Source organism: Contarinia nasturtii, unplaced genomic scaffold (genome assembly GCF_009176525.2).
Source record: "Contarinia nasturtii isolate CC-2019 unplaced genomic scaffold, AAFC_CNas_1.1 Cnas_scaffold_2367, whole genome shotgun sequence".
NCBI classification, from domain to species: Eukaryota; Metazoa; Arthropoda; class Insecta; order Diptera; family Cecidomyiidae; genus Contarinia; species Contarinia nasturtii.
Window position 1 is genome coordinate 579,945 of NW_022199689.1, and position 13,403 is coordinate 593,347.

The 13,403-nt window shown below is 32.3% G+C and overlaps 2 protein-coding genes across 2 annotated transcripts; one reads left to right on the forward strand and one right to left on the reverse strand.

Moving 5' to 3' along the window:
* Positions 1-1,660: 1,660 nt before the first annotated feature.
* Positions 1,661-4,707, reverse strand: LOC116348220. The gene is made up of 4 exons (XM_031779131.1): positions 4,587-4,707; positions 3,130-4,445; positions 2,168-2,993; positions 1,661-2,101 (listed from the first exon to the last, which is right to left on the reverse strand). Exons 2-4 carry the CDS (start codon positions 4,417-4,419, stop codon positions 2,025-2,027), a joined length of 2,193 nt encoding a protein of 730 aa, XP_031634991.1. The 5' UTR covers positions 4,420-4,445; positions 4,587-4,707; the 3' UTR covers positions 1,661-2,024.
* Positions 4,708-6,730: 2,023 nt separating this feature from the next.
* On the forward strand, positions 6,731-7,695 carry LOC116348221 (heat shock 70 kDa protein-like). Its single transcript, XM_031779132.1, has 2 exons — positions 6,731-7,352; positions 7,430-7,695. Exons 1-2 carry the CDS (start codon positions 6,731-6,733, stop codon positions 7,693-7,695), a joined length of 888 nt encoding a protein of 295 aa, XP_031634992.1.
* Positions 7,696-13,403: the final 5,708 nt, after the last annotated feature.

Here is a 13,403-nt window from a genome sequence, read left to right on the forward strand (position 1 = left end):
GTTGATGACATGCCATGAACTCACTCTTTTTAAACGGTTTCCTTTTGCCATCCTTGCTTTCCAAATGTTTCCTCAAATGGCACAAAAGTGTATCCTCTCTCTTGGTACTGTATTCACAGAACATACACTTGAATTCTTTCGCATTTTCCGAATGCATTTCGTTATTATGTCTTTTTAGTATTTTTTCAACTATCATTTTGCCACAAATCGAACATTCAATCTTTGTAGCAGGCTTTGTAGGTTTTCTTTTTGATTTTTCCGGCTCAATTTCAGTTCTAGGTTCAGTTATATTACGTTTACCCAAAAGTTTTTGTACGTGTTGGCGTGGTTCATTCGATAAATCTCTAGAAAAATCTTCAATCGTTAATCGATGTTGGTGCTCAATTCTTTCTCCGTTTTCACCAACCTCATAATCTTCTTCATCCATCCATTCGTTATATTGCTTTGAATGGAGTATCCATTCGGCAGAAACACGCCAAACTTTTAATGGAACCTTAAACGATTTGGGAATGTCCTTTAATATAGCCTGTAATAAATTTGATTGATTTTAATTCTAAGAAAAATCACAAATCAATTAAAATAATTCAAACTAGTATTCAAATGAAATAGTAGATGAAATAATGGTATCATCTAGGATATCATAACTTACTGACAATCTAGCTGACATTGTGGACATATCAACTTCAATCCACGTTCTGTATGATGCTGGCATATAATACGAATGTAACATGATAAATTTGCCTTTTTGAAATAATGGCCTCGCATAGCTTCAGTCGCAGAGTCTTCGGAAGAACAGTCAATATCGTTGTAAATTATATGTGACGCCAAATGTTCATTTTCTGTTAATTCGCATTGATGGTTTATCACAAGATTTTTCAAGCTTTCATCGATTTGTTTACGCATATTATCATCTATTTCGGATCGAATGTAAAGTGTTGGCGGCTGGAAAATCTTTTGTTCAATCAATTTTTCAGAAATTTCGGCTTGCATTCCGGCATTAAATTCGAATGTTGATCCAGATATTGATTCGTGTTGTTTGTAGCGATCTAAGCAGCGTAATATATTGTAGAAAATATGGCATAAGCCTCCGCCCGACTTCAAGTCCAAGAAACATTTCATTGGCAATCGCATTATGTTTTCACAAGATCCTCTTCCGAATACTCTTTCTTGAAATTGAATGAACTCAATCAAGACCTTTAACAGTGTATCTTCATTATGGTTCATAATTGATTTAATTTCCTATAAATTAACAATACGCGTGATTAATCAATTCATTTTGGGAAAATTGGGTTTTTAAGCACATGCACAACACCGTGAACCGTGCGAAACCGAACATTTTTGTATGTGGTTGGTATGTAAGAACCGTATTGAAAACCGGAATAATCTAGGGAATAATTTTATATTAAAATGTAGTTGTTCTTCTAGTGGTCCTTCTATAACATTCATATACGAAAGTGTACGGTTCTGTACGGTTCGACAAACAAAACTATTTTATACACTATATTTTACTAGGTATTAATTACCCTAGTAATTACCTTTTTGCAAAAATAATTGATCCACTGTAGCACTTGTTTTAATGTTTCAATTAATGCCGGTGATTTAAAGTACTCTATAATTAAATCGCCATGTAGCGGTGGTTCTATAGCTAGTTCTATACCCAGCAAACAATTGATAGGGCAAATGCATCCATTATGAAGCACATATTGACGGTCGTTTTCGGGGTTAGATTCGTGTGTAGTTTCAGTCATTTCCATAGGTTTGGCATGGTGGAACATTCAGGTGTGAAAACATGGAAAAAGGGAAAGACAACCATTAATATCAGTTGAACTGGGTATAAAATACTTTTTTTAAATTAAAAACTTTACTCACCTACGGGCACTCCCCCTCCGTACAATGTTGTACTATTGTACAACTAGACCACAAGACTTTATATAGTCTGTTCATGTCTAGCTACGCTAACTATAATAGTTAAAATATTTTATTTTATGTAATTTTTTGAATGTATGATTAATTGATGATGTTTGTTAGTTGACATTGTTGTTTTGGTCCGGCGGTCTTAACAATGAAACTGGCAATGGTACATCAAAGATCCGGCAAAGTCCTATGTAATTTAAAGCAAATACATTAAATACTCGTAATGAATATTCTGTTTCCAATTGATTCATACCTTTGAGCATAATGCATTTTGCTGCAACAATATCTCGGTGCCAAGTAACTGTTTGTGGAACAACATCATCATCATCAACATTTAATGGCCAATTTTTGTAGGTAACTTTAACCTTTGACATTAAACGCCCAGTCCGAAGTTTTTCGTTCACAGCCTCACGATTGCCATCGATAATTTGTCGCTTAATAATTGCACGTTTTCTTCTCAAAACACGTCTGTTGACCGTTGACACAATGATATCTGGCAGTCCAGCGACTGAATCTGGCAGGCCATCAATCTTTTTCGCTCTACAATCGTAGCACACTTTAAATCGATCATCTTTTGTGTGCCTTGGAAAGCGTTCCTGACAATTCGCGCATGTTTGTGATGTTCCCCATTCATCTTGCATTTCAACTTCTGAATGTCCAAGTTTCTTAATGCTCACACGAAACTTACGCGATCCCGGACATCTTTTACGCTTTTTTATTCCAAACGGTCGATCGGGTTTCATCGCCCAAGCACCAAATTGAACCAACGACGGTTTGTTGTTTGTCACACACACGGCGATTTGATCATTTACTCTGGTCGAGCGAATGTGATGGTCTAAATCCAGTCGTGCATATTCACGCGTCGCATAAGCTGCCATTCCTTTTCGTAACATTTTAATGCGATATTCAATGTATGATTTCCATGTTGAATTACGTGGTGATGGTGGACGATATGGGTATGTTTTGAGATGTTCCTTCTCTTCGATATCAAACCATCCAGCCAACTTTTTCGCTTCTTTGTTTCGTTTTTTCTGCTGAGTTTCCCAATGAAAACGCTGGTTTGGTATTATAATGTTTTCCTTCAAAATGCAAAATGGTACAAAAAACTATGAGTTTCTATTCAAAACCATTTCAAATTACATTTCAAAATATGTTACCTCAACAGCCGGCTCATCAGGTGTTTTTTGAATGTTGCGACGCACTACAGTTAACTACGGTTAACCACGATTTTTCATTTGGATCGATTCCAATGATGTATTTCTTGCCAATGAGTTTTTCCGGCCCCCGATTCGCTTGGGTTGTTTGCTGTGGTCGTTGTTGTCGCTGTGGTCGTTGTTGTCGCTGTGGTTTCTTGTACATTATGGATATTGAAACACTATCTGTCAAAATCTGATGATGGAATGATTTCGATTTGCCCAATTTATTTATTTCACCGACATCGAACAACATATTCCATAGACCTGATCGATCAGTTTGGGTGTAGTACTTTAAATTTCTCTTATTCATCCGGTTGGTCCGCGTATTGAGAAAAGAAGGCACCAAATCAAGCTCGTTTACAATTTTATAATACAAGTCCTTAATGTCCAATCGCACGTTTTTCAAATGGTAGTCGCATAATGGTATAAGAGCAAAACTGCTTATTTTTGGTGGTCGATTGATTGTTGGCTCTTGAAAGTTCGGATTGTTGCGAAACATTTCATGAATGGTATACCATTGTTCGGCATGACTGTGATACACTTCTATTTGCCGTTGCATTTGACCGAACAACCACAGTGATTCAAACCAACGATATTTTGCGAAAAATTTCATACTCACTGTTCCCGACCATCCAATTTCAGTCAAATCTCTCATTAAAATATTGAATTTTTCAACGCGTTGTGGATCCACATTATTACCATTATTACCATTTGTTAAATTCTTAAATCGATATGAAAACTCTTTGGCATTTCTGATGTCGATGTTATCAAATCTTGAGCCATTGTGGAATCGATTGCGATACCAACAACGCATTCGAAAAAAATTCTCAAGTCGTTTTTCACACCATGTGTTGGTATTGGTTTGAATGTTTGTGATATATTGTTTATAAAAATATCTCAAACCATTTCCCAACTTTTCATCATCTGGCCATCGGAACTGTTCTTCACTGTTTCTTTCTACCATGAAACGAAACTCGGGCAATATCCGATATTGACTATTGATATTGTTAACGTGTTGGTTTAATACCGCTCTGAAACAATCGGCAATGAACAGGCTTGGATGTGGTTTCAAAAAAAATGCACGATCGTCATTATCAAGTGCTTCATTCAAAATAAAAAGAATAGAAAGTGATGCCAATGCTGCCACTTCTGTCATTTGAACACTGCGCTCGAATAGCATTTTGGTCACAACTTCTCCAACTCTTTCAATCCGTTCATGTTGTTGTCGCAGGATTGTTTGAAGTCCACATTTTATTACAACGTATTTGCTTTCTTCTGGTTGATTATCATCGAGCTCGTCGTCATCCATGTCTTTTTCTGTTCATTCTCAAAAAACTGATCAAATTATTCGAAAATAAAAAATAGACACAAATTTAGAAAAAAAATGCAACAAAAAAAGCATAGATTACGAATAAAATGAGATCACAATTTAAATGACAATCACTTATATCACAATTCAAATTAATCACTTCTTACCTCAACGATGTCACTCTGTATTCTGATTCAAATGATGAAATGTTTTCCAATATTCCGCAGATGAAAATTTTGTTGGAATATTCACCGTCAATTTTATGAATGCTTTCTTATTTTGAAATAACAACAGAGACAATCTCAAAACCAACAGTGAATTTATCCGTTTAACATCGAACAAACAAAATCATTGGAACAAATGTTAGCCAAAAATGACGACAAACAAAATGTTTCATACTCTAATATAAACACTCACACATAATTCTCAAGAATTCCTTTTACAAGCAAAGCACAATTTGTTACAAACAAAAAATGAGAACACACTCATATCACAATTCAAATGAATAACTTCTTATACTATAGAACGCTGTGTCCTGATTAAAACGATGAAAATGTTTTTTTTTTTATTTTGAAATGAAAACAAAGACTGTCACAAAACGGACTGTGAATCTTTCCATTTGACATCGAGTGACTTCTACAGTTACGTTCCAAACACACCAAACCGTTGCTAAAATGACGATAAACAAAAAATGAATCTCATGTACAAGAATTCCATTTATTAATCACTGAATTTTGTTTTTTTTTTTTTCAACACAATGGCAACTTAACCATAATTACTTACCTTATTCTTAACAATAACTTCAAAATATTTTGATGCGAAAAAATCCCTATTTAGTTCAAAGAAATTAATTGATACGATGCAATGTTTACGAAGCACATTTTGAATGTAATCAGAAAAATCGGCTTCGATATGATACACACCAATACACACAGCTACCAACTGTCAAATGTCGTACACATTCAAACATGTTTCGAATTCGAAATTCGAATTTGAATTATGAAATAAAAAAAATAAAAAAAATAAAAAAATGTTTCTGAAACTAAAATCAAATCAAACAAATCTAAAAAAAGGTACATTTATAAATGTATTTCACAGTCACTTGAAATTCCTACGCAATGTTTTTTTTTATTCATGCACAATCGAAACACACACAGAGAGAAGAGAGTAAGATTTGTATTTTCATCCTCTTTTTTTTCCGGTTTGTTTTTCAAATTTCATTTGCTTAAAATCAATCGTATGAATACGATATTATGAACTCAACGAGTTTATGTTATTTACATTTGTTTACATTGTATTGCCGCTACAGTTTCTTAGAATATAATAACAAAAAGAGAAACAATCGAAGCACACAGAAGATGTTGTTGTGTATCGCAACACGAAAAAGCTGAAAAAGTGGTTCACATTATGCCTATATTCTACCTTCCATTTGACACGAAAATTGCCACAAAAATGGGTTAAAGCGTTACATTTTTTAACGTTAAAATGTCCTAAAAACGTTACATATTTGTTCGTTGGGTAGCCATTTAAAATACAAAATCAGGCTACAGGCATACAAACAAAATTCCTAGCAAAATTCCAAGCTAAATTCTATTTATTTAAAATTATCTAGCAAAACCTTTTTAAATATAAGTACTAACACGTGCAAGCATTTTCACCATAATTGTCATGCTAGTTGTCATGTCTGTCACGTATATAGGCCTTCGTATTACCAGATGTAAATTAACAGCGAGAGACTTCAAAGCAAGCTTCAAAGAAGTAGCCTCAAACACCAATAGCCGCCATTTTACATTTTTATATGGACACAACAATTCTAGCAACAATTAACTCTATATTTAACTCTGTATTTAACTAGATTTAAGTGAAAATTGCAAGAAAAATTGTGTCTTAAATAGAGCTAGAAATAGACTCTGAAAAGGTAATCCAAACGAAAAAAATTTGTTAGTCTTTTTGTACTCAATTTTTGTAATATTTTTGACAGTATTTGTGTAGTATATTTTGTTGTTGTAAATTAGTGTAAATATGTATATTGTATGCATAGTTAGATGCACAGAGAATTTTTTTCTAGATTTTTTTGGTAAATGTGAACAGAAATGTTTAAGTTTAATTGCTTGTTTAATTGTCATATTTTCCAAATAAAAAAACAAATAAAAACAACGACATGACAAATTAAATTGTGTTCTGGCTCTTTAGTTAGCTCTTTTGCCTACTCTTTGGCTATAATATCGTGTAATGGTGTAATGGGACAATTTTTTTAATAATATTTATAATTTATTTATTTTGATCTTCCTTAGCTTTTCATTTAACAAACATGGCTGATCTGGATGACTTCTCTATTTATTTCGAGGCTAATGAGACGCCTGTATTCGGCATTGATCTGGGTACGACAAATTCATCCATTTCCGTATGGAAAGACGGCGAAGTCATCACGATTCCAAATAAATCAAAAGAAAAAACAACGCCGTCGTGTGTAACATTTCTGGATGACGGTGTACTTGTTGGAACGACTAGTGGAACGAACAATCACGAACATTCAATTTTTGATTCAAAGAGGCTGATAGGGCAAACATTTGACTCCGTTGAAAGTGAAATAAAGTATTTTCCCTTTCATATCACAAAAGATGATATTGGTCGTCCAAAGTTTAAAGTGGGCGCAAAGTTCGAAGCCTATCCGGAAGAAATTGCGGCGATCGTATTGACAAGTTTGAAAAAAGATGCCGAACATTCGACTAAAAAAGAAGTGAAAAACGTTGTCATTACTATACCAGCCTACTTCAATGATACACAACGTGAAGCTACACAACTCGCGGCAAGACTTGCACAACTGAATGTACTGAGAATTATCACTGAACCAGTTGCAGCCGCAGTGGCATTCGGATACCGAAAAAATGCAGGGAAATTCGAAGAAGAAAGCATTTTGGTTTATGATCTAGGTAAAAATATTTCTCATTTTTTTGGGATGTCTAAGCGTACTAAGCGTACTCATGAATATTTTTATTATTTCCATAAGGCGGCGGAACGTTTGATGTAGCGATTGTATCTATAGATGAAACAGGTATGCATCATGTACGATCCACCAATGGAAATACGAGACTTGGCGGTTCAAAATTTTTAGACAAAATTATTGACTTTTGCTTGAAACGAGTAGAAGCGATGGATATCAACCATAAATTCACTGACGATGAAATTTGTTTGCTACGAATCGAATGTGAAAAGGCAAAAAAAGCATTATCTGAAAGAAGATCATATAAAATTATGGTTCACGAGATGAAATAATTATTTATCACGATAAATCGAGACGAATATGAATCGTTGATTCAACCATATGTCGACCAAACCATGAAATGCGTTCAAATGGCCATACAAGATGCTGATATCGAAAAAGATGAGATCCAACAAGTCATTTTGGTTGGTGGTGTTACTCACACACCACTTATTAGAACAACACTCGAGTCGTTTTTTAACAAACCCGTCAATACCTCTATCGATCCAATGCTGGCGGGTAATTTTTCTACTTATATATTTATTTTTATTTTATATATAATTTTAAATATTGAACCGTATTAAGTTTGCCCAGAAGATTGCTTGAATAAATAATTAAATAATTGTTATAAATATTTCAGTATGGTGCTTGCGTACAAGCTGCCGCTATAGAAAAAAAATCATTGGCGCCATCCATTTACATCCGCAACGTTACACCGCTAACTATTGGTGTCATCACTGCAAGAAAAGGACGTAATGAATATTTTCCAAAATATTTTCCATTGATCAAGAGAAATTCTCACTATCCAATCGAAAAGTCAATGGTAGGAACAACAAAATGGGACAACCAAAGGAAAATTACAATACAAATTTATGAAGGTAAGAAAAGTAAATAAAAATAATTCAAACAAACATTGTACGAACAATTTTCTAGACAATTTCGGTACCAATTTTGTGACACACGGTATATTTTCATTTTTTTACTAGATTTTTTATATGTTGTTTTATATCTGTGTTTTTTTTATATATTTATTTAATAGGTCAACAAAACCCTAAAATTTTGGGTAAGGTAGTTGTCGATGATGTGATGGCTGCGCAAGCTAAACAAGAATTTTTTTTATTGAACATTGAAATCGATGGGAAGGGAAACATCACCGCCCAGGCCACCTATGAACGTACAAATCTACCATCACTTACAATGGCAAATAATGTAAAAAACTGCATGATGGCGCCATCTCTATGTGCTCATGAAAATTAGAACAAAAAGTTTGTGTAGAATGTTAATTGTTTGAAGTTTGAATACGGAATCATTTGTTGTGACGTCTGTCATTTTACGCTCGATAAAGATATACCGTGTAAATTGAACAAAAACCGATTTATTATTTGTATTTAGTGAATTTGTGATGGAAAATAAATTGAAATTACTTTGCACAGTTTGTGTCATCAAAATTAACTGCGAGGACATTGCATATCACATGGTTTTTCTTCACACAAAATCAGTTGACATTTTTGACTTTTTCGCACCAAAAAAAAAATGTTTTAATTGCCTTTGGTGCTCGTTTGGATCGCGAGTTCAATGCCAAGCACATAGAGATGTCGCTCGGAACGTGAAGCTCAAAAAAAAATATACAGGTGATATAGAAAGCAAGTGATGGTAGGTACAAATAAAGTCGAACGCTTAACGATTTCGCGGCCACATCAATTTTCGTTGAATGAAATGTCTGAAATGACTGCGATACTGCAGAAAATTAAGATAATGGAGAGCGAAAACCAAGCCGATCAGCCGACAAAACGCGTCAAACTGGACGTATCAACATATAGACCAATCAACACAGAACCAGATGCTGAAATTATGGTGTGCCCCATTTATGGTGACCCAAATAATCCAAATAATCCAAATGAAGAATTTGTAAATGCTAGTGCTGGTATAAATGTTTCTCATTTGTGTGAATTGGTTTATGAAAATCTAGATGGAGAGGTTATTGATTTGTGTGATGAATAAACCGATAAAGCATTGGATAGAGCCTAGGATAAAGCCAAATACAAATTAAATTTTTCAAAATTGTATGAACCGCGCTGAACCGAATATTTTTGTGTGTGATTGTTATGTGAGAACCGGAACATTTTTACGAAAGTATACGGTTCCGTACGGTTCTTCATACTATTGCAACCTAGATTGCAACAGTCATTTGTATCATCTAATTATCTATTATTATAATTATAAATACCTACCTATAAACTTACGTAGACACTTAAGTGAAAAAAATAAAAAAATAATAAATTTCTATACTGCGTTGAATTTATTTTGAACAAGATGGACAATAAGTCACAGTTTGTTTGTGTTTTTTTGTTTGTATCTTGTAATTGGCGATTTTTGTAGAATTTTTTCTAGGATTTTTTCTTTCGAATTATGACTAGATGTGACGAAAAACCATTGGTAAGGACTATTTCTAATTTTTGTCATTTTCTTTGATACATATGTCCAGCAAAAAATGGCAATTTATCAAACATTTTGTGTTAGACTTTCAATTACACAATTGCATTGCTATACATAATAAAGTGAGGTTATATTATTCATATTATTTTTTGAATAGCATTTTCTAGAGCATTTTGATTAACTATTCGCGAATATTTTGAACACCAATCCCACAAAATGTAAAAGAACTTCAATAAAATATATTTATATTGTAAAAAATATAAAATATTTTGATAAAATATATCGTATTTTTTTAGTTGTTGAGAAAAATAGACAGAAAATTTTAATAACATAATCTAGTACTTCATCAACATGACAAGTCGGTATAGCAGGTTAAGTTGGCATTGAAATATCCATCAAAAATCGACAAATATTGCTCTAAACTGCTTTTATCGGCTTTTATTGAAAATATCGTTTGAAATCTTACTTATTCGATAATATCGATTTTAACTTGAAATATTCATTCTTAAGAAAAGTGAGAGACTCCCCTAGCGTTCGAATGGAAGAACCAAATCAAATTGAAGGCACAATTCGTGAAACGAACGATGAAGCGATTGATCCAGTTCGTTTGATGGAGCCACTTGAACAGATTGACATTCAGATGGAAGAACCAAATGCAATTGAAGACACGAACGGTCAAAAAATTGAATCAGAAGAAATTCAACTATTGAAACAATTTTTAAAAACTATGAAATTATTGTGAAAAAGTAATCTCTCCTTTATTATGTAAGAAAATCATTCTGAAAATGAAATAAGTAAAAAAAACCCTGAATTACTACTATAATCTAATCAAAATCTTCTTTATTGAGTTTCACCTTTCATATATTACTTTTCCGCACACCTAGTGTAGGTCCTACTGTCCTGTAGGTCCTACTGTAGTGTAGGTCCTGTAGGAAAGGTATTGTATTAGGCCAAAAAATAAAGTCGCCCCAAAACATGTTTTCTATGCATATTTCATGTAGAAAACACGATTGGAGATGATTTGGGGGCATATTAATGTGCGTCGCTGTGTGTGATGTATCCTGTGTCCTGTGGCTCCTTTTTTTGTTACCGCGATAAGTCTTCTTCCAAAAACTCAATTCAAATTCTGACTTTGCATGATATTTTGGGACTACAAGGAGACGTGCTGATCACCCCATTTTTCAACCATTTTGGTGACATTTAGTTTTAACTTAAAACTTTTAAGATGCAATCAATTTTTCACAGACTTTTCATAAAAAAATCCACAAAAATTTTCGTTTTTGTATGAAAGACATGCCTTTGTGGTACTGTAATGACGTGAAACTTTTAACACTGAACAGGCTATTTTTGTGATTGAAATTTCTTTAAACCTGGTGTGATTATTTATTTTGATAGGAAAATAAAATTCACAAGTTTTCACGGTAATTTAAGTTACTGCAACCATACATTGACTATAATTTCAGTTTATTCCCAAAATTTCGTTTCCATGCGGAAAAGTTAGCTTGCGTACGTAAGCCTCTTTATTTTATATGTTTTGATACCTTTGAACTTATTGTGTATTTTGATAAGAAAAGTTCACAAGTTTTCAAGGCAATTAAATACCCCCATGCAAAATTTTCGTTTTTTTACACAAAACGAAAATTTTGAATGGGAAGTGTACTTAATGTTGATTCAAGTTTATAGATTTAACAAATATCTCAAATTAATCTCAAAATAATGAGATAGATTGCAAATATATAAATATATATATATATATATATATCTATATAAGATATTAGATAAATAGTAAAATCTAAGTTTCCATCTAGTTAATATAATAGATGTTATCTCGACCAAGATATCTTTCAGATATCTATGAGGTAAGATATCTTTTACCAACCCTGCTTACAATGAGATTAAACTCGATTAAATTTGAGCAAAACTTCGTTTTTTCTAAAAAAATTACATAAATTATAACACCGTACGACAAAAAAAAAATAATCTTCTGTGACATGAACTTCGTGAATAGGGCGTTGTAGTAGATGGAAAAACTAGCAAAATTGCATCTTTGGTTTGTTCCATATACGTCTGTTTAAAAAAGTTATTCAAATTCAACATCAACAAAAAAAAATTGGAAAAAAATGAAGTAAACGATCATTTTTGCCCGTTTTTGTATGAAAATCGTATCAAAACGTTATTATATCGCAAAATAAATGTCAAAAATGGATTGCTCGTACCAAAAAACCCTCAAATACACATGTTCACCAATTTAGAATGAAAGAAATATACAGTTTAAAAGTCGCCCTTTTCATATTTGTACTGAAGATTTACCAAATTGAATAACTTTTTTAAACAGACGTATATGGAACAAACCAAAGATGCAATTTTGCTAGTTTTTCCATCTACTACAACGCCCTATTCACGAAGTTCATGTCACAGAAGATAATTTTTTTTTTGTCGTACGGTGTAATTGATACACCACATATCTATACTTATTAAAATTTATGATAAACACCAATGTATCAAAAAAAGAGCCAGAAGCCGTACAACTCAAAACGTGTCTGAATGGGTTTTTCATGCAGTCATTGTCGATACATAATGGATTTAAAAAAAATAATAATAATAATAAAAAATAATAATAATAAGATTTATTTGATTTTTTTAACATTTAATTTTTCATTTACTAATGAGACTTACATTCAAGTTTTAAAACTTGTTAGTGTCGCCATCTAGTGAAAAATATTCAAACTCCATACATATCAAAATAAGAAAGCTCCTTTGAATAATATTTAAATATTCACAGCATTATTTGAAAATTTGTATTCTATTCGAAAAATTTGTTTTCTGATAGAGCCCCCTAGCATCAGAATAAGATCAGCAAAATAATTTTTGATTAATTATAAAAACCTTAAATATATAAAAAGAATAAGAAAATAAATGATAAAATAATGCGTTGCTATTGGAGTCGGTCGGTATTGCTGCTTGTAGTCTTGTAACTCCAGAGCCATCACACTTTCTTTCTCTATATTGATAATTGTTATTTTTGACATATCCATTCCTAAAAAAAAAATAAAATGCTTTTTGCTTTTAAGCATGTTTATTTATTTATTTTATTTATTTATTTATTCAATTTTAAAGTAAAATACTATGTTATACTATGTAAAAAAATATTGAAAAAAAATTCTAATAAAATAAATAAATCGTTGACAATCGTTCTTCTTATATTTATATTATACGATTCACTTAATTTATTAATATTTACATTTTTAGTATAAAATATAGACTTACTTTTTGAATTGAACAACTTAACTAAAATCCAAATTAGATAGCAAGGCTATTTATACTATTTGGTTACGTTCATTTGTGAGGTATATGTGATAAGAAATGACATGATTAACATCTTTAAAATACGTAATCTTCATTTTTATGCGTGAATCATGAACGCTTTATATAATAACTTGTTTTCAACAATCATATATTGTTCAACATTGAATTTGAAGCTCATATATCAGGAAAGAGCATTAAAAAACTAAACAAGTCAACTTTCTTTTTTTTTTCAAATATGCAGTTTTGGGATAATCACCGG

What these genes read in the sequence shown, in the direction of transcription:
- LOC116348220 (XM_031779131.1), bottom strand. Translation starts at nt 4,419, where the DNA reads ATGGATGACGACGAGCTCGATGATAATCAACCAGAAGAAAGCAAATAC. An exon ending in ATGAAAAATCGTGGTTAACC is followed by an intron (nt 2,994 to 3,129) that starts GTAGTTAACTGT and finishes TGCATTTTGAAG; the next exon opens with GAAAACATTATAATACCAAA. An exon ending in AAAATGCATTATGCTCAAAG is followed by an intron (nt 2,102 to 2,167) that starts GTATGAATCAAT and finishes TAAATTACATAG; the next exon opens with GACTTTGCCGGATCTTTGAT.
- LOC116348221 (XM_031779132.1), top strand. Translation starts at nt 6,731, where the DNA reads ATGGCTGATCTGGATGACTTCTCTATTTATTTCGAGGCTAATGAGACG. An exon ending in CATTTTGGTTTATGATCTAG is followed by an intron (nt 7,353 to 7,429) that starts GTAAAAATATTT and finishes TATTTCCATAAG; the next exon opens with GCGGCGGAACGTTTGATGTA.